The 27,094-nt window shown below is 37.0% G+C and overlaps 1 protein-coding gene across 1 annotated transcript; it reads right to left on the bottom strand.

Moving 5' to 3' along the window:
* Nucleotides 1-483: 483 nt before the first annotated feature.
* On the bottom strand, nt 484-26,777 carry bbox1 (butyrobetaine (gamma), 2-oxoglutarate dioxygenase (gamma-butyrobetaine hydroxylase) 1). Its single transcript, XM_044142410.1, has 8 exons — nt 26,685-26,777; nt 24,477-24,909; nt 22,138-22,252; nt 5,322-5,520; nt 4,069-4,174; nt 3,728-3,924; nt 2,772-2,938; nt 484-1,013 (listed from the first exon to the last, which is right to left on the bottom strand). The coding sequence occupies exons 2-8, from the start codon at nt 24,873-24,875 to the stop codon at nt 853-855; spliced, it is 1,344 nt and encodes a 447-aa protein (XP_043998345.1). The 5' UTR covers nt 24,876-24,909; nt 26,685-26,777; the 3' UTR covers nt 484-852.
* Nucleotides 26,778-27,094: the final 317 nt, after the last annotated feature.

Raw genomic sequence — 27,094 nt, 5'->3', positions numbered from 1 at the left:
GTCACGGATGCACGAGAATTATGACAGCTTGTTTACAAAGACAGAAAAATGTGGACTTTCTTGCAATTAACTTTACATCTTAGGACATTTGTCAAAATATCTTTGTGATGCCAGGAATCATGATTTCTTTAAAAATAACAGGGAACTCCTGCAAATCCTGTCAAAACATGCTGCTGTGCTTTTTGTTTTTTACTTGTACTTTATGTTGTCAGACAAATTGGATTTAAGTGATTTCTTAATTCAACAATTGAAGGCTGAAAATAGAACAATTATGTTTTTACATACAGCCTGGTAGGTTTGGGTAGTTTTACTTTTCCCTTGGAAAAAATGAAATCATTAAACATCTGCTTTTTGTAAGTACTTGGTTATTTTTGTTCAAAGATGTAAAAAGACAGCATTAAATATAGTTAATCGTTTTTGGCAAATTTTTCTCACGGATATTTATCAGACAAAATACACAAAAATATTTATAATAAAAAAATATTTGGGCCAGATATTTTAATCAGAACAGGGAATAATAACATTTAAAAATAACAATAAATCAGAGCATATTTCATGTGAAATACCACATAGTTAGGTTTAATTTAAAAAAAAAACAAACAAAAAAAACCTCCAAAAGCACCTTTTAAATCTATAAAAAAGGCATTTTTATCGTTGCATTGTTACGTTGCACAGGTTTCAGGCTTCAATCTCTGAATATTAAATAGACTTTGCTCTTAGCTTGCTATCTAATAGTTTAACATCTTAATTTTGTCAGCACTTTTTAAGACCAATGTGTAGCTTTAACAGAAGTTTCAGATCCTAGAAGAGGCTTTAAGTCTTTCTATGTAAATGTGGCCTTTTGTCCGACGCTCACGCGTCCCCTTGGACATTTCTGCGGACAATCCGGAGACGAGACATCACCTCGTCCCAGTCCAAGTAGGCACCCTCCAAGTGTCGCAGCCTGTCTGGCCTGCTGATGTAGCTCTTCCTGCCATGCAGCAGACGCCAGTTGTCAAAGGTCACAATGTCACCTGGAATAAAACACGCAGGATCAGACATAAGGGTGTTTGCTATTGAGCTGAGATGGTATTGTGCAGGTAATGTATAAAACAAACCAGAAAGGCTACACGTCAAAAAGCTTAAGGTCAGGCATCACTTAAAGTGCAGGACTCGGCAGAAACAAATCCAGTTTTATCCATCTAATAATGAGAATCTGGCTGAAAATTTTTTTATTATTTTTTTTTAATTGGAGGAAAATCCTTCAGTGCATACAGAGAACACAGAGGTTACGTCCAGTAAACGTCCAACAGAGGTTGGACGTTTACTGCTTGAAATGATGCTGCAGGAGCCAACAGATCCATCCTGCTGCACATTATTGCCTTGAATCTCAGCTGCTAGATGCAGCACAGATGAATGTCATGGCTTTTGCTAGACATTGGTAACTTGATTTGGCCAGCTGTGACAGAGGCGGCAGTGACGGTTTAATGTCATTGTGACCTTAACAATGACAAAGATGTTGTTCACCATGTTTACGACAAGCTGAAGCAGTCTGCAGAGCAACGTCCTTCACTCTGAAAACACTATCCTTGCTATATGTAAATCTCTACAGAATGTTGATTGAAACACAAACTTAAATTTATTTTCCTATGATTTCTTGATAGATAAAGGTGAAACAATGAATGGAGGTGCATATTTTTTTTAGGTATCTGAAAAGTGTAGTGTCCCTCTGCTGTCCCCCAAAAAGACCCAGTGGAAAGCAACTGCCTTCAGACAATACATGGATCATAATTAGTCTAAAGCAATTGAGCATTTTTATTTTAAAAGTCTGAGCTTCGATAAGTGAGCAGAATTCACAATAAGAAGGTACAAAGTATCTCAGCACTGTGTTTGATAGTCAGTTAAAGTTCTGATTGTCAAGATGAACCAACAGAGGATCTCTTTACTATGGAGACTTTTAATGGTTGTAATATTTTAATATTTGCTAAATGTTCAGCATTTAGCAAAGGCTAAATGCTAAACTTTTCCTTTATTTATTTTATATACAGAATAGTCTACAGACTATTGCTCCAAGATCAAAATGATCAACCAGCATGAACACATACATTGGTACTGTTGCCTTCAGGTCCGTATTATATTATGCCAAATCGTTACTCTAAGTATTTTGTTTCTTTCCAATTAGGCTGTTGAATATAGATGATGCCCACCGCTTTTGGTATTTTTTTTATATGTACTTGTCTTGTGTTGTATTTATGCAGCATATTTTTTTTCACAGATAAATGTATGGCCAAGGGCTGCACAGTGGCGCAGTTGGTAGAGCTGTTGCCTTGCAGCAAGAAGGTCCTGGGTTCAATTCCCGGCCCGGGGTCTTTCTGCATGGAGTTTGCATGTTCTCCCTGTGCATGAGTGGGTTCTCTCCGGGTTCTCCGGCTTCCTCCCACAGTCCAAAAACATGACTGTCAGGTTAATTGGTTTCTCTAAATTCTCCCTAGGTGTGAGTGTGTGTGTGAATGGTTGTTTGTCTTGTGTGTCTCTGTGTTGCCCTGCGATAGACTGGCGACCTGTCCAGGGTGAACCCCGTTAGCTGGGGATAGGCACCAGCAACCCTCCCGACCCTATTAGGGACGAAGGGTGTATAGAAAATGGATGGATGGATGGATGTGTGGCCCGGTAGGCTGCAAATAAATTCTCCATTGGGATCAATAAAGTCTGATTTTGAAACTGAATCTTTCAATGTTGGTCAGGTAAATAAAGTATACGTAAACGTTTCATTTTCAAAGTGACCCACTGACCTGGCTTCATGGTGTAGGTGACCACGTTTTCCGGTCTGTTCATGATGTCCACATAGGCCTTCAGGGCTCTGTAGAAGGGCTGGACCTGATGTAGGGGGAGGTCCAGCACAGAGTCTCTGGTGGCGTTGTTGTAGTTTATTTTTGTGACTTTTCCCTCGGAGTCAACACTGATTAGAGACATTACAAACTTAGACTTTGATGAGTTTCAATGTTTAGAGCTGAAACAATTTTCTTCCAGGACATTATTTAACTTAAACTGTAATGTTTTTAAACATCCTGTTTTATACCTATAAAATGTAGAGCTGCAGCTACCAAATATTTTAATAATTTATTGATTATTCTGAAGATTAAATTGGAGTCAATTTTGTACAATATCAAAAATGCAAAATAAAAATCAAACATATAGCTAAATTCCTTTTGACCAAACATCAACAGTTGAAGGGCTAATGAACATATTTACAAAGAGGCTGCTGTTCTTTGAGTAAGTGACTATTTTCAGAGTCTACACTTTGGCTAATAATTAATCCATTTCTAAATTAGTTGTCAGTTATTTCAATAATCATGGAAGCTGAGCAACTGAGCAAATATTGATTTTGATTTGTTTTCTGTCAAAGTAAATTATAATCACCTCAATGTTCACATGATGGTATAAGCAAATACACTGTAAGCCTGAGGATTTAAACAAATGGATTAAGACATCCTAAATTCTTATGAATTTTTCAGCCAAAGTCTTATGTTGTGGGTCAAAATTCAAAGGGCCCTGAATGCATCTTTTTTAGAGTCACAAAGAAAACATATCTCAGTTTTTAATATTTCTTAACAGCAGATGGCAGTGTCTCCATTCCAAATGAAATAACTGTACACACAGTCTTACAGTTACAGGATGTACCACCAAATCAGATGTGTGTGTGTGTGTGTATTATTAAACAGTCATCTGATGTCTCATCGATACTTACTCGATGATCCGATTCTTGGACTGCAGCATGAAGTCGCAGTAATCCGTCCCAGTGTCGGTGAAGTCCACACGGAGCGAGGTGAGCGTCCGGAAGGCCTCCGGATCTTCTCGCTGCAGCTGCTCGGCCATGTGGAAGCCGTCCACCACCTCGCTCTCCCCTCCTTCCTTTGCCTGGTTAATGCAGTGCAGGAACTGCACCTACAGCAGGCCGAGGCACACATGCCGAGCAAATGCTCCCTTTAAGGCTCTGAAGTCATGGAGGCCAAATGCCAAGACATGATTCATCGCTGATCCCGTTCCTGTTTAATCCTCTAAACGGCATTTAAGAAAGATTTTACTCACCCCAGGTGCAAAGTGTAAAGCTGGATAGTCTGTATGCAGGCTCAGCTTCCCTGAAGTGTACGCCACATTGTTTGCCATGGATTTGTCCTGGACCTGCCATGTATGCCTGAGGACAAAGATAACATTCATTAATAAACCCCACTTTAATTATTCCACTTTGGCAACAGAAGATCAGCAACGACAATTAGGCAGCGAGGAGAAAAAGATGAGATGAGATGAACTTCGAAGAGATCCCTGAGGGGAAACCGGGCAGCTTCACAGGAATACTCAGACTGTAGACTCTTAAGTAGATCCTTCATTGAGATGCAGCATGAGTCGAGCGCTAACGAGCTAAAGTTATCTTCAATGTTCTGTTTGTACACCTCGTTCTGGAAGAAGCTCGAGTTATCACCAACTTCTCTCATGGCAGACTCTTAGTTTTCATCTACCGACTTTTCACTTCCTGCAGAATAAGCTCATCTCCTGCTGGTGGAAGAGCTTTATAATTCAAACTTCAGTTGCAGCTGAGTGCACCAGGATATTCCTCTGGAGAAATGGAATACTTGTAGTTTGTTTTTGTCTTCTCTGTCCTCAAACAATCAGCCCTGCAGCAAGTCAAAGTGATGAAATGCTGTGATCGAAAAAGGCTAAGAGACAGTCACTAAGCTCAACTTTGGAGTCAATATAAACCAAAGCAATAGATGAATGACTCATGCATACAGTCTAAATACATCTGTGCTTAAAAAGGTTGACTTCCTCTTGAATTTAGAGAAGTTTGCATGCACTCATCATAAGAGTAAAAAATTAAGACGCATTTCATCTACTTTCTTCAACGTGGAATAATTTTCACCTTTAAAAAAAAACAACTTAATGCACAGGTTCTCTAGTCAACACAGGGTCAAACAAAATCACTATAGAGCATAGAGTATGCAGTGATCTCCACTGATATCTGGTTAAACTGTAAAAATAAACATCTTTTCTCTCTGCATAATTCTTCCTGGAGTTTCTAAAGACCAAGGGAGGGATGGATACTCAGAGCCCATAAGTGTTACTATTAACTTCACATTAAATTTAACCTTGTGCACCCAAGTGTAATTTTTAAAAATATTCCAAGGTGTTTGTTGTAAAAGGGATCTAGCCTTTCAAAAAAGTAGTATGAATAAGTAAAAGCCCTACATTTTTGTAATATTAGCACACATTGGTGGTGATTAAATTTAAAATTCTCCACCATGCTTAGTCACAGTGCTGAATGTGTTTCCAGTTAATAGTCTTACCCGTAAAACGTCAGCCTGAGATATCCAATCCTCTCAGCCAGTCTGGCCACTTGACCTTGCTCTGCAGGCGCCCCCTTTAGGTGCACGATACCAACTCGCCGCAGGGCCAGGAGCCAGGCCAGCGCAGCCCTGTCGTCATGGAGAACTTCCTGGAAGTCAGCTTGGGGAATACTCAGCGTCGCGTCCCAGTAATAACGCTCTGAAATGCAAACACATTATGGTTTTTACCCCAAAGCTGCTCCATAGAAACTACAGCTGGTAGCGTTCACATTGATGTTTCTTTATTGCATTCTTTGTGTCTGTTAGGAACCAGTTTTGGGTTCTTGTTAATAAAAGAGAAGCTTTATTTTCCTATGCACGTTTAATCCAGGACACAATCGTAAATCTAAACACAGAGCAACACCATTCAGAAATCCTCCATGTAAGTTGGACTGTGTTGATAAGATGGAGCACAGCTGTCCAGATGTGCAGCACATGTTGAATTTGGGCATTATAAAACATCTGACATCTAGTTATTTTGTTTACTGTGAGAAAAAGACTTCTACTAGACAAACATTTTTAGATAAACACTTTCTTTTCTCCAGTTTTCTTGTCCTAAAAACTTTCTTTTGCATTTGACAAGATCAACTATGACGGTTTGTTTTATTCTAGAAAGGAAGTAATTTATCTCCAAATCCATTACTGCGTCCTTTGCTTATTGGAGCTGAATAATATTATAAACTCTGCTGCTCACTTGAAGATGAATGGTTCTCTGAAAAGTAAAAAAAAAGTGTAAAAAAAAACAGCACGTCTCCATAAGACAGACAGAAATGGAAAGAATCTTCCCATTGCTCTCCACCCAGCTGGCTTCACTCCTTTTTCCATGTGGCCTCCCTCCAGTGACTTCCAAAGGAACAGCTGCTAAGTACATTTGTGGGTAGAAGGGGGGATTTAACACAAAGTGTGTACCTGCAAATGTTTATGGCGCCTCCTTGTGTCTCTTAAGTAACCGCTTTGCTCAAAACAAAGCTTAATAAAGCTGCAGCACAAAGCAGCTTACAAGAAATAAATCGAGGGTTTGACAGAGTCAGAATGTTCCTGCTGAAAACCAAGCATGATTTATTCTCATGAGTAGTGTCCAAAACCACCAAAGAAAAAACGCCTGTTTGCTGAGGCCTGTGAAATTTTAAGACGCAACAAAACAACTTCAAGTGGCGATTTTATTACCTTGTTTTTTAAAACCAGTGAGGCACAAAGACTGATGCTACACGAGTCAGGAGCACGGTGGTCATCATGACTCGCAGACCTCCCTCCAGGCTGTTGTCACAAATGATCAGTTACTGGCTTAACAACTCACTCAGGTCAAGGATCTGCTGCCTGTTAAAACGTGTCACAAGGATGGAGGCAAACAGAGAGAGCATAGGAAACTTGGGCAAAGGTCAAACCTGAATGCTACAATTAATTGGGAAACGTGCACAGGCATAGCAGTGCTTCAGTTTTTTCACTCCAGGACGTTGATCTTTACAGAAAGCCTCTGGCTCGGGTCGTAGTCTTCCTATACGTGTTCAGTCCCAGCAGCAGTTCAGCACAAATCTCATTCTGAAGCTTGTCACGCTCACTATTATCAAGACAGTTCACCATGTGCCTGCTGGGCTGAACAAAAGATGAGAACCTTGCTTGAATATCTACTGTCTAATCATGTAATCAGAGACGCACAGCAGCTTGTTTACGACTGGGAGAGTTAATCACAAATCTTAAATATGTGATGTGAAAAGAAAATAACGAGGGCCTTTTAACCTAAACAGTGAAAAGTTCACAATCGGGTCAAGTCGTAAACAGATTAAACTAAAAGTACAATCATGTGTCGACTGTGTGAAAGCAGTTTTATGAAGTGTGGTTGACAATTTTAATGCTAAAAAGAAAGAAAATGATTGTGGGATAAACAGCGTCATAAAGACCAAACTCAAACTACTGTTTTAAATTCAACAAATCTGGTCTTTTAGGATGACAGCCAGGAATTAAGGCATTAGAAGTACACTGAAGGAAAGTAGGATGTGAAAAAAATATGCTACGATCAAAATGGTGACTTTTGGAATACAAAAAGCTAACCAATTCAAAAATACATTGAATTTGAAAGTGACATTAAGTAAACATCTTGAATAAGTTATCCTGATCATGAAACATGAAACAGAACCATGAGGTAGGAACACATGTGGGACAGAGATGTGAGTTATACCTGATGGCAAGATGGATGGAGGTATCAAAAATGACAATACTACAAGAAAACTGTTAGCGGCTGAGGCAGAAAACTCCACAAAGAATTGGATTGCATTTGTTTTTTGTGAACAAAAAATAACTGCTACCTCCTGATTTTAGTTGGAAATGAATTCTGAGGTCAAAATTTGTTCTATTACGTCACATATTATGATTTTATTAATCTGATGTCCATATCATAAACATATTACCTGATTAAATTTTTCATGACAATCCCCTATTTTGATTATACAAAAATATGTATATTTTTTAACAGTAATAAAACTTCAAATTGTATTTCATCACCACAGTTCACAACAGGACTGCTGGACAGCTCCTTAGATCTTTCTGTTGTCAGAAACCTACGTTAACTGGAGGAGCAAAATAGCTGGATGAATTTGAGTTGCAGGCAATCAGAAAGATGTTGTTTGTGCAAAGATGGACATGGCAAATAATATTTCAATAAGTTATTTTGACTTACATTTTAGAATTGAAAAACAGGTTAGATTTTTTTTAATATATATGTACAGTTTAAAAGATGTATGGGATTCAATTTTGTTATTTTTGCATTTTTTTCTCTCATTCTGTCTCCAACTTTCTGAAGCCTCCCTAGCGCTCCCCAGAGGCCGGGGCTCCCATTTTCAAAAGAATTAGTCTAGAACATAAAATCCAAATAAAAACAAAAAACTTTGTAGAGACATAGTAAACTGTGGAGCGATATGAATACTTTAGTAAAAAACATGATGTTCTTGGAAAAAAAAAATTGATTCACTGGATGCTGTGCCTCCTCCTCAAACCCACTGCATTGACCTGATGCATGTCCTTAAAGTACTTCTGAATTCAGTAAAGTTATCTCAGAGAAAATGTTCTTAGACACACACATTTATTAAAGTATATATTGGCATGACACTGCAGAATCACCAGAAACGCAATGAAAAATTCAATAGTTTTCCAGGTTTAATTTTAGTTCAGTTGGGATGACTTGACTCAAAGAGACTGTTCTTCTCACCAGCAGTTATTAGCATTTGAACGTACAGTACGACTCTGTTCTGGGACGCTGCAGTCCTTCCGCACACGCAAGCAAAGCCAGAGGCAGGCAGAGCAGCTGCACAGGGCCTTGATGGTGGGGAACACAGCGGGCCTCACTGACAACAGACATAGCATTGAAGTCATACACAGTATGAAAATAAGGAGCAGTGAGAGCAAAGAGACTCAGAAGGGAAGGCTGCTGGAGTGAGATGTCTTGAGCAGCTTCAGTGGTACACACCACGAGATGCGCCTTATTCAACTGGAAGAAATATATCAACTGAACCATAAGCTCCTGTGACCACATTACAGTGGAAGTGTCGGAGGAGCTTCACATGATCAGAAACCCGTTATTAAAATTTCTCTTTATAGGCATTTACATCAGGTCAAAAGCGTCTTGCAGGGACATGCTGTCCTACCTGCAGTTTGTGTTGATAGATGTGTACTGACATGCATAAGAAACAACAACAAAAAAAAACTTTAAACATTTAAGACAGGCACTCCTGATGTAGCTTTGTGTATTTGCATAAAAAATAAGGGGAAAATAAGCAACAGCAAAGGAAAAACGCAGAAGAGAGAAAAGAAAAAACAGACTAGGACTGCACCTCCCAGAAATCTCTGTGAAAGTTGCAGATTGCTGGATTACGGAAAGCTGAGATAGTATAGAACCGTGTGTGGAGATGATTAATTTTAAAATAACTTCAGAACTTTCAGGGTTATTTTTCATCAACAGTGTTTGTACACCACAAAAAAAATATTTTTATCCATGTTTCTTTGCAAAACTCCAACTCAAAACAAATGGGAAAAGCAGTTTTCAAATTCAGAACAAGATTTAGGTCTGGACTTTGACTGGACCTTTTTAGAGCATGGACGACCTTTGACCTTAATCTGCAGTCCATAAGAGTCAGTGTTCTGCACTGGCTCTTAGGTGTTTCTCCTTATAAACTAAACATCTGTTTCTTCAACTCAGTTTTACATTTTCAGGTTAGCAAAGGTAAGTTTCAGGTCAATCTCTGTTTGAGTTTCAAGTCTTTCGGGGTTTTATTTCATTAGTGCCCGGTATTCATCTTCCTAAATCATTTAATCAGTTTCCTTCTACTTGCTGAAGAGAAGAATCCTCACAGCATGATGCTGCCACCATTATATATATCAACTCTTTAACCTGCAACAAAACTGTATTTTCCACGGGTGAGGAATAAAGGGTTTGCATTTTTTGTCACATCTGAGGTGCATAATATGATCTTTATGTGGTTTGATTGCAAAGCGAATTATAAAAGCTAAGCAATAGAATTTTTATTTTGCAGTTTTAGATCTCAATTTAAGGTTTATAGAGCAGCTAAGCATGACAATATTTTGTGTTTTTCTAAGAACATGATACACAATGGTTGTCTATATCAAGGATAGGACTGTTATCCTTGACATGCTTTATTTGTTAGAAACATTATTATGTATAACATTTTAGGTATTATATTAAAAAATACTGTTACATTTTATAAGTTATATCTTCTTTCTGAACGATCCTGTTTTCCTTGCAAAACCTCCAGATGTGACTAACAGACAGTAAACTAACAGAATTCGCCAGTTTCTTTAATAACTTCCTAGCAATAAAAATACATACTATATGACTGCCTGGAGCTTTTTCCTGTGTGGTCATTTGTGTAAAGTTACTGTGGCGTTCACAGGAATAAAAGTGCTGGCATGTGCTTGAAGGGGCAGAATCTGACAACCAGACAAGATAGTACATGCAGACGATTCCCTCCTCTGTTTCTCCCACAGTTGTAGAGTGCTACAGTGGCTTTTCCAGATGAGGAAACCTGAAGCCCGGGCTCCTGTGGTTGTTACGCAGTTCATGGCACTTTGGCTCGCTCTCACTGTGCTCTGCTGAAGCCTGGAGGCTCGCACTGCTCTCCTCTGGTGGGAGTCCTTTAAAGCTCCGCTTCAATCACTGCTGTTATCCACAGAGCTTTTGTTTTGACTTGGATAAGTTTTATCTCTGAGCTTGGATCAGCTCACTTCAGTGGTCCGTCTGGAATGTACTGAGGAAGGTTCAAAGCCAGATGAAACGGCCTTTGTGAAACGGCCGAGCATAGAAAATCAGATTCAACCTAGTCATGAAATTAGAAAAAAATAATCTAAACGTAGCCGTATGATTTAAGCAGATGACTACAGGGAAATTATCACATTGTTGACTACATCTTTCCGCTATTGTTACAGATCCTTCGGTAAAGAAATGATATGTTCTCAGTTGCTAACATCATATGCTTATGGCTCTAAACCTATTATAAGACAAAGTGTATATTTCAGGATTTTTAGGATTCGTTCATATTATACCTCTATTGGTTTATTTGAGCTGGGATGGGGGGTTATTAGGAGTTTTACTTAAAAAAAAAAATATTATTGAACTTGCATTCCTTTTACAGTTCTCACACATTTTTACTATAAAAATGATTATTTAAGAGATTTATTTAAGTCAAATCGTAAATAACGAAATAACAAATTAAATAACGACCTGAACTAGAAATGTTCTTTTAAATCTTGCTATCAATTATTTACAAGGTTAAAAAAAAAAGTTAAATAGTTGTTTTAAGCAGAAATTTGAAAAAGAGAAGTGCAGAGGATATCTGAAAACTACTAGGCTAAATACAAGGAGGCAGAAATGAGCCAAAAACTAGTGTCAGGTGCTACCTCTGAAAATTTCATCCTGTTCTGGGAACGAAACAAAACCCACCTTAACTATCCCCTTGATCCTGGATGACCAGTGAAATATGCCAGTTGTTTTATCTGTGCAACACTAAAACAGCATGTTCAAAAAGATTAGGGGACTTTGTGTAAAATATTTCAGCAGGTACAAACAAGGAGAAGGGCAAAAAGGTAACTCAGGTATTACTACATTTTAAAGTGGCTTCTGAAAAGGGATTGAACAAACAATTGAACTACAACCTTCAACCAAACATACAGAGCTGATGGATGAATAAAACAGGACAAAACAAATGAGGGATAAAAAATTCAAGCCATGTTGATTTTCCATTTTAAATCGTCTTTCAGTATGATCGCACATTAAAACCACAGCAATTACTGAAGCAGTGCTTCTTATAAAATTTTTAAAAGCTATTATAAGCTACCTTAGTAACCTTGAATATATGACATCATTATTTTCACTGAGAGGGATTACCTGAAACTGTGTCTCAGTTCATTTCCTTAAGACAAAATGCAAAAACAAGTCCCACAGATTCAGTAAAAAGTCTAATTCATAAAAAGCCTACGGTAATTCTTAATAGGTTGACACTTCTGCCGAGAATAACCAGACACTGAACTATTTCAACAAACCTAACAGGCCTGTAATAAATTTAACAGACTACCACTTCAATTCTTTCTGGCATAAGACAGAGTGGATGAAGGTAGAAACTGGAAATGTTTTCATTTTTTTCTACACGTCATGAAGAAATTTATCAGAATGTCGAGTTCTGGTCTTAAAACAGTTTCCCAAAACAGACCAAAACCTACATCTACATTTTAAGACAGTTTCTAATTTTATATGTTATGTTGTCTGACTAATGACTAACAACTGTTTTGCTTGGAAAGAAGGAAATTCCGTCTGAGCTTCTCAATAATGAAACTTTGAGTCATGACTGAACCGGTAAACATCTGGCTCCAGATTTTACTCCTGATAGCATGTTTTATGTTGCAGTAAACGTTTATATCTTATCTAACATATCGTCAAATTGCAAAGTAAAATAAAACAAAAACCTCACTCCACTTTTTACTAATCCAACAAAAACACCTATTTATAAAACAGAGCAGCTAACTCCTGGATTCCCAGCTTGAGGAGACAAAGTGAGCAGTGTTTTCTGTTTTCTCGCTGGAGAGCTCCAAGCCCCAACACACTGATCCAAACCTAACACTTTCTCCATCTGCAACTTTGGGTGCATAAACCACGCCGAGCCCTGCAGAAGTTTCTCAAATGGGAGTTGAGAAACTCCCATTTTTTGGCAGCTTCTATTCAATGCTTTCAGTGCTATTTCAAGTGCCAAGCAGGACGCCTGGTTTTACAAAATGAAAAATCCAATCATTATGTTCATTAAGCTTTCCCTGCAGTCTGACAAAGATGTTGAAATTTCAAAAGAGATGACAAAGAGGTGGGAAGTGACCTAAATATAGCTGATCCGTGAACAATTAGGGAGATAAATGCTGTGAGTGAAAAAAAATAATAAAGAATTGTTGAAAAGGGCCAAATCTAAATTCCTGGACTGAGTCCATTATTTGAAAAGTGTTAGTTGCTGAAACCATTCTACATCCATTATAACACACTAACAGTGAAATAAGCTAATTATAACAAATTAAAAACACTCAAGATGTGGTGTACAGTACAAATTCCCTAAATACTTTCAGCCTGATAACACAGCACTTAGTTAAATATGAGAGCGACTGTTTAGAAAGTTGGTTGTGCTAAAAAACTAAATGCTGTATGAAATGATGTTAATGTTTGGAAGAACAAAAAAAATTCCCACTGAAATAAAGACACACTTCCAAGAGGCTGTTGGCTGACAAAAAAAGAATAAATCAAGACCTGAATCCACCAGCAAGACGAGAACCTGACAAATCGGCTGCTGCTTAACAGAATCAGTCAACAGCTTTAATGAAGAAAAGTCCAAACTCAAACAAGTCTGTGCAGAAGAGTTATGACCCAGTCATTCAGCAAGTTTATGATGAATGTGTAACTGAAATGAATTACTAACTTATGAAAGTCATATGTCTAAAGCTGGAACACGAGTTAGAAACAAGCCATACAAAAGGAACTTCAAAACCTAATAAAATATGCAAAGAGAATTGTTTAAAAACAAATAATTAAAGTGATTCGCCGAGACACAATACAGCCTGTAAGTGGTGTACAGAAACAACATTGGGTGCTTCCACATCGTAATGTATCCATCCATTGTCAGGCTGTCATTGGGTAGAGTACACTCTGAAGATGTCGCCAGTGCATCACAGGACAGCCATGCATATACACTATATCTAGGAGAGTCGTGTTTCTGAACTGTGGTAAGAAGCCGGAGAACCAGGGGAGTACCCATGGATGCACAGGAAGAATAAGCAAACTCAAAGCAGAAAACCCTCATGCCACTCAAGTCCTTTTTGCTCCAAGGCAACTCTTTCACAATACAGGCCCCTGATGGTAATTTCAATGGAAATTTTGAGTTTGTTATACAGCACCAAGTCTCCAAAAATATAATCTCAATTGTAATCAAACACATCCAAGTTAAATACATATATCCCAACTTGTTAATAGTTAAAATATACAGTAGTCAAACTGATTAAAAGTCTCCTAATGAAGGAAAATCTTACTTTTTTTTAAGTAAAAAATGAAAATAGAATAATTAAAAGCATAAATTGTCATTTCACAGCATTAAAATTATGTCCCTCTCATTCTTCTGGCACTTAGCAAATGGAAATAATTTTGTTAATGCTCATCTGACCTAAAAAGAGTCATTTAGTCTGACTTAGTGTCTGATGTGTGTGTAAATATCGTTTTTCAACCAGATGACAAAATTATGCCTTTTTGCATCTGTCTTTTGTTCCTTAATTTATTTAAATGACAATGGCTAAAACTAATATCTAGAAAGCAAAACAATCAAAAAGGTAGAAATTTCTACAAGCATACAAAATATCAATCGACAACTACTTAAAGATAAAAATAAATAAAGAAATACATATTGATGTATCAGTCTGACCAAAAAAATTAAGCTCTACTGCAAATGTGTGCATGTCAACTGCTTTTTGCACTCAGAGCCAAGTACGACACTTCTCAAAAGATAAATGTCAATGGAGCAGAAAGTCATTAAGCCTTTTTTGTTTCCTGCCACTACACGATCAAATTACCAGTCAAGCATTGTTCACTTGATGTGTGAAATCACACTAAATGTGAAGGGGAGGTGGGCCGAAGAACACAAAGCACTGTACTTGCTTGGATTGCTGAAACCTAATTAGGTAACTCTAACCAATAAATGACTCAAGCTCTTAACAAACACTTGTCTTTACGCCTTGTTGAGGGTGAGGATCATAATGGGATCTTTAGCAGAAAGACAGAATACATTTACTAAATATCAATCTTGGGGCATAATTTTTACCTCATTCCATATACAGTGACATGAAATTTGTCATAATTCCCATCTCAACTAAACAAACATGACAGGCACAAAATGGGAAGCTTAAGATGATGACATGGTTTAAATATTGAAAGCATCTGGCAGGCGTGGAGTATATCACTGGCAGATTTATTGGTGAAAGCAGGAGTCATTGCACCGCAATGTGATTGACACAAGCTTTCCCAGGAACAATTTAAAATCCTCTGTCTCCTAAGTGACGCGAAGCATTTAAAGTTCACCTTATCAGAACAGAAAAATTACTGATGGGAGACTAAGAAAAGCATCATAAATCAATATGCAATTAAAGTATATTCACTTGAGAGTCATAGTGGAAATATTTGATACATTCTTGGTTTATTTCCTCTCAAACATTAGCTGTAATATTAATCAACACCAACTTAGAAACATGAACCTTAGATGTACAAGTTATTTTTAAGACAGGAACTGTGAATAAATACATTTATATGTCCTTAAATAATCATTACAGTGCCTTCAACATGTATTCACACCCTGAAATTTTTTATGTTACATCATTGCATGTTATTGGGATGTCTGTGATTATAAGGAGGAATCAAAAGCATACACGGTTTTAAAAATATTTTTAGTAACCATCTATAAAGTATTGTGAGTATTTGTATTCATGCCTTCTACGTGAATGCTTCTGAAAGTCTTTAGGAGTACGTCTATATGTACTTTTACACATAGAGACAAATTTTCTTTATCTATTTCCTCTGAAAATAGCTCAAACTGATTGGATGGAGAGATTGTCTATTTAATGTAGATTTGGACTTCAAATACTGCCTTTCAAATACTAACACAATCTTACATTAATTTATAACCTACCGCTGCTGTGTTCACTGGCTCTAATGATGTGGTTTGTTCTCTAATGTTTTCTAACAAACCTCCAAGGACTTCATAGAACTGATTATTTATAGGTCAGTTGGATAAAACTTATTATCTGACCTCTGAAATAAACTGGCTTTATTTAGAGGTATCAATGTAAAGAGAGCGGGATCCATATGTCAAACTGTGTCTTTTTTGCTTCAGAATGTATAATATTTAATATTTGCATGAAAAATTTAAACTGTGTGTTCTTTTCCTTCCCCTTCACAGCAATATGCCACCATTTGATGGTGTATCACATAAAAGATCACTGGAATACATTAAAGTTGAGATTATAATTAAATATAAGAGTTCAGGAGATAATCTTGTATTGACCTGTGCAGTGGCTACTATAAATGCTGATTTGTTACAGCATTTTGTTAAAAAGTGAGACGATATATGACACGAACAGTATTTAATGCTGTCTGTATGTCTCCTAATTTCTATGTCTATGTCTTTTTCTTTTTTACTTGCTTTAACATTAGTTGCCCTTTGGGACTCAAATAAATCTGAACCTGAACGATATTTATCAGGAATAACTGGTCTGGCCAAACATCTGTAGACCAATTGCCACAGAAATCTGTATTAAAGAATATAAACACAGGAGAGCAAACAGAAAGGGAAGCCTGCAGGAACTTATTTTGGAAAGCTGAAAGTTCTTTATTTGAACTCCTGTAACACGGATTTGGAAACTCAGCATTTTGTTCGTTCCCATGAAAGGCAACGCTGACAGGACTGAGAATGTATTTTTAAGAACATGCAGCTCTTTTTTCGACCCTCACTTTAAATCAGTTTTCCATATGGCAGAGACAGATGGTGGGGTCTGAATAAGTCCCTCAGTTATACAGACATCAGCCTTTTTGATGCTTCACTGACTCATACCATTTCTGAACGCATTACATAGTTCAGGTTTTTCTGGAGCAGCTGTATGAAGACATTAAGCTAAATATACTGACAGTTGCATGTGAATCCATTACACTTATGGTGACAAAATGGAGATAAAGCTGCAGACTTGACTGAGGAGCAAATAAAAAATTGCATTTAACATCTTGAGAATAATTGAGAACAGGAATTATTCTGTTTGCCAAGTAGATCCTAGACCTCACATAAAGAGTCTCCATCACATAAAACACTGCTATAAATATGCAAGAAACAAAATGTTCATTTAGTTCACATAGCATGAGATAGTTAATGTTTTGACATGATACGTCTAAATGGACACCATAAAACAATTTTTTATGTCCCTCTTGTGAACTGCGCACTGTGGTTTCAGATCTGAATTTCCATAGAAATGTACAAGTTGAAGAAAAAAACATTACCTCAAACTTGAAAAAGATGATATAGTGCATGGTGAATAATAACCCCAAAGCTTCAATTATCATATTGACCTCACCGTCCCTTGCGTGCCACACTTTCATAGCTGAAACTCTTAAACAGGCAGACTTGGGCCTGTAAAGTCTGGCTGCGCTGCGTGAAAAAGACAAGAGAAATTCAAACTGTGGACTTTGTTTCAGGAAGTGGGAAGCAGAGTAAAATTAAGCATTATTTATCTTAGAGGAATATAAATTTTTCTAGTCTGGTGTAAGGAATGTAAGACTGGTGCGCAGGAGAAAATAATTAAACTCAAAGTGTATGTGTACATACACATATCAGGTTTTCTTGTCTTTAAGCTCAGATGCTTCTACTTTGGAAATAAAGGTTTTTAAAGAGATTTAAAAAAAAAATCAAAAAATAACTATTCATCTGTAAAGTGCTATAACAGGGATCTGTTTACACTTCCATATGAATAGAGGACTTATAAAATTTAACACACTTCTACATGAACAGAGGACTCATGAAATTTAACACACACTTATACATGAACTCTTAATCAGTGTAGAACAAGAACCGCTTAGCCCTGTGGGTCCTTCAGGACCACATGTGTGTACACAAACTGACTGCAGTCCATCCCCTGCTCCACTGAAGTGCTGCTACCTTGTTCTACAGCTGAACTTTCTCCTCTGCTGTTTGGCAGACTGTAAAGTGTACTGAAGCACTGTAAATATACTGTAAAATGAGTTCCCTTCCAGAAAACCAATGCTTTTAAAGACAGAGTAACCCTTCTTAAAAAACTAAAGAGATAAATGTTAAATTAATGTACTAAAAAAGCACAGAAGAGGACAGTGTGTGGCTTGAATCCGCATGGCCAGTTAATTAAAAATTTTACGTCATAAATATGAAAAGGCGCACACTGTAATGTGTGCAGAACATAAAAGTCTACACATCCCCAATAAAACACATCTTTCCATCTTTAATGAACTCGATAACCACTACAAAACCAATACTTTAAAAGATAAAAAACTTAACTTAAGAATCTGCAGATTTGACTGTGTTCAAATTAATCACATCTACATCAGATCCAGCAGCCACTTGTTAGAGTGTCTCTGATTAACTCAAAATAACAGTGATAGAGTTTCTGATATTTTCTAATTCGCATTTCACAGTGAAATCCATGGTTTGCAGAGTGTTCAACAAGTCTAAAAGTTACTGGTCAAGAAACGGGTACAAGATTATTCTCAAAGTGTTAGACATGCCAAGGAACACAATGAAGATTGGTATTATCAAGTGGAAAAACTAAAGAAAAAAGTGAACTGCATGCCTCTCCAAAACTGCTGAAAAAACAGGAAGAAAACTGTTCAGAAAGGATACAGAGCAACTACAGCAACTTTTAAAGTAGATGGCTGAATTTCCAGAAACTGACAACAGTTTCTTACTCTTCACATGCCTGGGCTATGGGGTTGTCCCCTCCATGTTTTACCGTAGGCATGCAGAGTCCTTGTCTGTTAAATCTTCACTTTTTTTTTCCTTCTTTAGACATAGAGCAAAACTGGAGAAAAAATCTCCAGTTTACCTATAGATATATAGTTTACCTTCTAGAAATATCAGTTTTTGTGAAATCTGACATTTGTTTGTTTTATGTTTTTCTCTCTATGTGAAAGTATTTCTGAGTCTTCATAAATTGATAGGGACTAGAGAGTAATATTTTAGTTATATCTCTACATACAGTTTGAAGTGTTTCGAATGGTTTCTTACCCTTTTCCACTATCTGGACCATCAGCTTGACCGAGCTGGGGTTACAGGTCCTCTCAGAATAGGTCAAAGGGACATGAAGCTGCTGGAGATGCTCCTATAGCCTTTACCATTAACATGGATTGCTATAATCTAAGCTTGTCAGGAAACTCTGACCTTTGCTTTTTCTGCTCCATGTTCAGCATGGTGCACACAACAATACCAAAATACCCTGCAGGATGTTTGTGCCCTTCAAATAAGCCGATGGAAAGCTGAAAGGCATCTATGATACTAAATAATGATAAATGCATAGTTTAAAACATCACTACAAAGCAAAGACTAATAGTCTCAAGGGCCACCAAAAAAATCTGTGAAATTATCATAAAAAATCTGTTTTATTAATTCACTCCAGACATACTGGTACTAAAAACATTTAGGTATAAATTGAGCAATTTCTTTGAACCGATTCAGCTTTCAATGGAGAAAAAGTAACATTTCACTGACCTTCAAGGACAGAATACAAACATTTGACCATGTCTATTCTTGAGGTGGAAAAACCTTTAAAATTTAAGTTGAGCTATTATCCAACAACTCTGCTATTTCATGATACTCCACAAATCTCAGATAAATATGGATTATTATTGTGATGTAATGAGGTACTTTCAAAAACATGAAAAAATACAGCTGAATGAAGACTGAAGTATCTCATTTATACAAATTCAAAATATCAAGTGCACACTATGGCTCTTTTTGTCACTGTTTGAATGACGCAGCGAGGAACATTAACATGAAAGCGGGCTACGTCTGAATGACTGAATACAACCGCTTTACCAGATTAATGAAACCATTAATGTTCATGTTTGAGCAGGACCTAATAGTGTTTCTCACAGCCACACACATACACACTTGATGCGTACTAATGACTAAATAAAAAATGCACATTCTATTTATCTAATTTATTCAAGCTGTGACCACTGGGTAAGTACCCATTATATTTCAATTTCAAAAAGGACATTTCTCTTCCAGGTTGCCCCATGACAGTCAATAAATATCACATTTAGCTGCTCATTTTAAGGAAAACAGGCTATAAAAGTCTAAATCTAAAAGTATGTATGAATAACAGGAGGATAGAGTCCAAGACGGACGTTCAACCAATCGACAGAGATAGTCCAAAAACATAATATTGCTGTCAAAATGCAACGCTGAAGCAAATTTGTAATATTTGCAAAAACAAAAAGCAAAAAGATGAGGAAGAACAAACTGAGAGGTCTGTCATTTAACAGCAAGCGCTGGGAAGACATATGATCACTTGAGTGAATTTCAGCCTCATTTACTTATCAGCTGAAGCGTATTGAGTTAAAATAAAGTAAAGTGGAAATTTGTTATGTTCTTCAGAATATAAAAAATGTTTGCTTTAGTTAAGCTTTTGAGCTATCATTGTCCAGTACACTGCAAAGGCTTATCCAGTGGCACTCATATTGCCACACAAGATGAATTGTCATGAGTGATAAGCATTATTTCACATGCTGGTTTGTTATTTATGAACAACCAGAAAACACCTGCTGTTTGGCAAGCTGATAAATTGCCCTTAGTTACAGCTCTGAAGCTAAGTAATTCACCGAAGTGTTTGTTCTTCATTTTAATTGGGAGACAGCTGCGCTATGATTTATGGCCTTCTAAAAATTAATTTCTTTGCCCATTAGATCAACAATAATTGGAAAGTGATCACCAGACTCAGAACACAGAGACAGAGAGTATCATTCTAAATCTTGTCTTTACAGTGGAACACAACAGCTAATGGTAAATCTTTCCCAATGCATGTGGAAAAAGCTCAACTATCCCCAACACTTCACAAAACTACAGCATACTTTGCAAAATAATATAAATTGTGACTGGGTCTGACACCATAAGGACCTTCATATTACTCTTCATCTAACATCCTGTCTGACGCCATCTGAAAGGCAATTATTAAAGATATATAATGTGGCATTTTAAAAATTTCTCTTTGTGGAGGTTGTTCAAGTGCAAGCTTGTGCAATATTCATCAAAACGGGACTTATTAACATGTTATCTAGTGTTTACAAAGTCTTAAATAAAGAGTAAGTACAGGCACAGAGGTTTCCATACAATCATGTGTTAATGCATACTTTGAAGTAATTAGCATCTTCATGACCATTTTAGTACCTGGAATAAATTGTGAAAACAACTGATGCGGTTTTCCTGTTAGAGGCATAACCATCATCTCAGAAGTGGGGGGAACAAATTTTTTAGAGGTCCATTGAGTGATTTGTCATCCTCTCACATTCAACCGCTCCTCCTCTTAGTGGCTAAAAACACACATAATCACTAAGTCCAGCACCAGGAGATCGACTTTAGTTCTTTAAACTATCTAAAGCTTTAGCTGCCCTTTACCCTTGAACATCTTCAGGGGAAATAGCCAGATCATTAAGTGCCAAATGGCAACACTGAACATGAGATGTTCAGCAAAATATTATTCCTGTAAGTAAATTATTACTCTGCACACAAAATGGAAAGGAATTGACAAGGTAACAGGGTAATAAGCCACATAATTTAATGTAATGGCATGAACACAGAAAGTGAAATAAATACATTTAAACTACACATGGCCTTCTCTCTATGCTAATTCAGATAGAAATATTTCGAAGTATGAATGAGCATAATTCTCAAAGATCTGTAAAAACCCTGTCCTGACAACAGCCTGCTTTCTGCTTTCAATAAATATGTTTTTCTCAGCAAGTTAAAATCACTCTTTACCTGTGAAGAGTCTGCATCACCATCCTTGCCGTTGGTTTTTGATCTAATATCTTCTCACAAATGATGATCTTTCTATTATGTCAATAAAGATTAATTTAAATATGTGGAAAGCAACAGAGAACACAACTTTTGTTGAACAGGTTTCCCTCAGTTGGTTCAGGTTGGTGGTTACCAGATCAGCAAATAAAAACTGGCAATTTTTCATTTGTTAAAAAAAGTTAAACTGAAAATTCCCACTTTTTCAGTGATCAGTGAACACACCAATACCAGTTTAACTTTGAGGCTATAGTTAACATGGCACATGTTTAGTGATCATCAAATGCACTCCACTCATTAAAATCACTTTACATGTCCAAAGAGGTAACGGTTAATTTTTCATATGTGCATGTCTAATCAAATCTGTTTCTCTTACCATAACTATAACCAGTATCTCAAACTTCTGCTTTTACAGTCTTTCCTATTTTATGGCCTATAAAATAAAAGGACTTTACTACTGACTTGGTGGGATAGTCTCAAACCTTTATGAAACAACTCAAAGAGAAATTATATCTCTACCTTAATTTTGTAGCATTTTCGTTGAAAAAGATTATTTGACAAGTGTTTCCTACACCAGAAAAAAAATATTATATCAAAGGGATCCACAACAGGTTGAGTTCTAAAGTTTCTCTTCAAAAATATATTTTGAAGAGAAAAGATAAAGATAAACTCACCATTGAGGAACAGCTCTTCCTGCATTGCTTGTCTGGCAGCATCAGAAAAACAGCGTTTCTTCAGCCACTCTGCATCAAACACACTCATGTGCTGGTCGGGCCACACAATGGAAACCTGAGGAAACATAACTACATACTGATTTTCATCAAAAAGTTCCTGTTTTCAACTCTTCACATTTTGATGTCGAAACATGTTAACAAAGAAAGAGATGCTTTTTTAACAAATGAACAGTTTTTGACTACCCACTGTAGGTTTTCTTTCCTTAATATCTACTTTTTGAAATTCACAAAAATGGTTTAATCCACAAGTGGAGAAACATACTGAAAGACATATCTTTTATTATGATGATGTACTTTGACTATTTTCAACTAAAATGCATTTAATGGCACTTAAGGAAGTCAGAGTTTCAGTATTTTTAAATAACTAAAAGCAAGAATGACCTTTTCAAAGAATTCAAGAACAGTAAGTACAGTGCAAACAGGAAGTTATACAGGGGTTATATTAGTCAATTTACATAACAAAGGCAAAAAACATCTGAGGATGACTTTCCTGGATGGTGGGAACAGTCAAAACTGAATCTGCTTAAACCTGTGTCCCACTTTAGGAGCCGAATCCTTAGGGAGAAGCAGGCAGCTCAGAGGTGATTCTGTTGGAGGACCTAAGGTTCAAGGCGAGCCTGCCAAAATTAGATCATCTCCCTTTTTGACTTCAGCACTACATCATAAGGCAGAGATTTTTTCAATGTACCTGAGCACAAAGTTGTGTGCATATAATTTAACACACATTACCAGTAGAAATAAAAAGGCAAATAATAATCTAGTTTATATACTTAGGTACATTTTATAAGGACAACTGCTCTAATACAAAATAAATGCATATTTTAAAATAACATTTGAGCACTTACTCATACACCAGTTTTATAAAGGATTAAATATATGGTAATATCATGATAATATGATGAATATTTACACAAGCAATAAACTGTTTCTAGTGTACCTTGTGAATCAAAAAAATAAATCAAAGTCAACCACCAAAATGAAAGCATTTTGCTGGCTAAGAACAAATTAAACTAATTACTCATGATCTAAATTTAGAGACGAAAGGTTTGACCACCAAAAAACATCAACCAATCTATTTTGCCAAGCCAAAAAAACAAATCACCTACAAAAAAAGGTCACGCACAATAATATTTCGTCTTCTTCAGCTTAGATTACGTCATTCATTTGCTGTGGCATAAGCTTCTGTATGGAAGATTTACTTCCATTCACCAATATCTTATATTGATGATGAGAGTCTGACCACTGCAAAAAGCCTTCTCCAGACCATCACTGGGTACATGTAGACTCATCACCACCTGATCATCTTCCATTGCTCAGAGTACAATTGTTAAGGTACCTTGCAAATTAAAGCATTTGTCCTTGATTAACCTCACTGATTAGTGGTTTTCTTATGGCTACACAGTTTTTCAGCCTCAAACCTTTGATCTCCCTTTGCTTTGTGCGTGTGGAAATGCTCTTATTTTTTTATTTATTAAATAAAGTCCTGAGTTCCTCCATTGTTTTTTTTATCAATTTGATTTCAAATGGTTAAGTGATCTCCAACTACAATCACTCTGGAGTTTTATTCTCACCACATTTCTTCCTCCAAGTTTATGGTTTCCCTCTTTCCTTCCAGTTTTTATTAATTCGTTGCAGAGTTCTTAACCAAAGTTTTATAGTTTCTGCAATAGCCTTAGATGTTTTTTTTTCAGCTTGATCCATGCCAATGATTTGTTCCTTTTTAAACAGACTAGCATCTTTTCCACAACTGCAATATGCGTGTCTCAGCCTGGTTGTTAAGAAGTGAGGAGCAGCCCATTACATTTGGTTGGGAATAAATAACTTGTTGCCAACTGAAAGATAATCATCCAGTAAAAAAAACAATTGGAGGCTTGCACCTATTTGCTCAATTAAATCCAGGTGGCGACCTTTTCTTCTGCCAGGCAAGATTATGTTACATGTGCAGCCACTTTCTCATTTAAAACAAATAAGTATGAAATATCATAGCTGCAGACATTAAAATTTCTTGTTCATTGGTATTTGATGATGGGAGAGTTCATTGTTGACTTTGTTGGCTAAGAACAAAGTTAAAAATGATCAAAACCAGTGCTGTTTGCTTCTTACAAATAGCTGAACTGCTAAGCTGTAAAACCTTTTGAAACAGCATCCCAAAATCAAAGGAACATAAGATCCCATTTACTTGATACTGGGCTGACACCACACAATGTAAAGAGCTTAAGACTAAGCAAAAATGTTTTTCCAACATAAAACATTATGGTGAGATTAAGGCAACAACTAACCTTGCCATCTTTGGTAACCTCCACAGAATCCATTCCTGTGTGGATATCAAGATCAGCCATCAACAGCAAGCGGGCCTCAGCTGACTGCAGGGTGCAGTGCGGACACTGACAGTTGTCTCTCAGCCAGGTGAATGGGTACAAGCTTTGGCCTCCATCTTCCCAATCCACCGCCATCAGCCTCTCCTCATCCAGAGCACGGACATGTCTCATTGAGTGAGCAGCCAGAGGCATGGGGGCAGAACCAAGGGTTTGATGTCTGCGAATATGTACTGGAGTCATGCAGAAACTTGGTGCAGGCAGCTCCATCCTACGACAAGCTTTCATTGCCTTGCAGACCACTGCAGAGGGGCTCCTTTGAAAGATGGGACGAGCAAAACGTGCAAGCGTACTCATCCACATTTCTAAATGCTCTTCCCAAGCTTTATCACCAGTACTAAAAAAAGTGTAGAAGGAGAAAGAAATTATAAGAATTATTCAAGTCTACTTTAATGTAAAAAAAAAAGCAAACAAAACCTTACCTGACAGGAATTAGTCTGCCTTTACGAAATCAAGTATGTTACAGTGCCTACTTATGCAAATGTATGTTATTTTCAACATTTCTTTATAAAAATCTAAAAAGCACAGATTTATTTATACACCGCCCACCTTTTACTTTACATAAAATGTATCCATAGCTATCATTTGGTTCCAGAAGTCTTACAATTATATTAGTAAGAGTCTACATGAGTCTAATATAATTGTAAAGTTTGTGGTTGTAACTTGTCAAAGTTTACATTTTTAAATCATTTGTATCAAAACAGTAATAATCCTATACATAAGGATTATATACAAGATTATGGCTGGTATTCCTCATGCTTTAGGTTCGTTGCCTAGTTAACAACACTTCAGTCAAATGATTGTTCATTACCAACCTCCTGGGGCCTGCAGGTGGACACACCTGCTCTATATCAGGGTTTCCCGACCTTACTCGGCAGGACCTGTCCTACACATTTTAGGCGTTCCCTGCTGCCACACTAAATGAATGGATGATTAACAGAGTCTTTGATAGTGTGCTGTAGAGGTAACACAATCATTTGAATTAACTGTGCCGAAGGAGATAATTAAAACATGAAGGGGTGTTGGCCCTGGGAACCATTGCTGAGAAATATTGCTTCATAGCAATCAACTTAAAATCATCTTAAGCAAGGATATCCAAATCTTGTCCTCAATGACCATTGTCCTGCATGTTTTAGATGTTTCCCTGCTCCAGCATAGCTAATTCAAATGATTAATCCTAAAGACTTTTTTTGACTCTGTGGTGACATCAGTCATCTTCTATATTGGACAAGCAGCTTATCTGAGTTAAGAGGAAGCGGTTGGATTAGCTCATTAGAGATACAAGCTCATCCTAGCCATACCTCTGGCTAAAATTACATCATTGTTGGACAATGTCTCCCACCCAGTAAAGGAAGTTACTGCAGAACTAAGGAGTTCCTTCAGTCACAGACAACCGAATCCTAGGTGCACAAAGGAGTGTATGTAGTATGTCTTTCCTTCCAACAGTTAAGACTCTATAACCATCAATGCTAACAAATTCTGCTCCAAGCTGTTATTTGTACAGTTGTTCTCATTTCAAATAACAATCCTGCTGTTATTTATAGTTGTTTTCCCCTATTATTGTAACTGGAATATTTCATTGATGCACAAATGCACATTTTGTACATGTTTGCGTCTTTTTCTCCTCAGATGCAAATTACTTTGAACCAGAGTATGTTATTTAAAATAACTGTACAGTATTTTCTTATGTAAATTTGCTCTTACTGCTCTTACTCTTACTGTTATTCTCTGATCTATTTTTATGTTTGTGAGTACATCTAAATGCTTAGACTTGTCTGTCACTTTGCTGCTGTCACACCTAAATTTCCCTTCTGAGGGACAATAAAGGTTATTTCTATTCTATTCTGTAATTCTGAACTAATTCCTCAGCATGGCATCAAGATCTACAGGTCTTCACCAATGACATCCATTTGAATCAGGTGTGTTGAGTCTTGCCTCTTCACGAAACTGAAATAAGTTTAGTTCAACGAAAAACAAACAATCCCTAGTCATAACAATGTATACTACATTAGTTATTAGCCTTTAATAGTTTTGATAAAATAAACAATTTTCAATTCATTAGGGATCAAATTACTGACAATGTGCAAAAACAAGAGGATAATATTTTAATACCGTGCAACTGTTGAACCGCACGTGACTCAGTGTTTGACAGCATACACACAGCTTGTTCACCGACATTCAAGTTGAAAACAGCCTCACAACAAATCCCATATACAGCCTCCAGCTGCTGGCTTTAAAGACTGAGCTATCAACAAGGCTATTAGCATGAAGCCGGTTTTTAAAGCTACATCCGGAATCCAGTTTAAAAAGATATAAGCGAAACAAACACTCCCCCTCTTTTCCCTGTGGGCTCATCTACCGACTTCCGTTAAGGTTTACGAATTAAAGCGGCGCTGACAAATAAACAGTAAAAACACTAAAATTGTCGCCAATAACAAACGTTACCTGTATTTTGTAAACGCCGACCGTTTGTTGTCTTTAGCACCGCAGCAGCTGTTAGCTTGAGAGGGGAAGTAGGTGAA

This window comes from Gambusia affinis, linkage group LG02 (assembly GCF_019740435.1).
Source record: "Gambusia affinis linkage group LG02, SWU_Gaff_1.0, whole genome shotgun sequence".
Taxonomy (NCBI): Eukaryota; Metazoa; Chordata; class Actinopteri; order Cyprinodontiformes; family Poeciliidae; genus Gambusia; species Gambusia affinis.
Note: the sequence above shows the minus strand (reverse complement) of the source record. Positions and strands in the feature narration are given on the sequence as shown.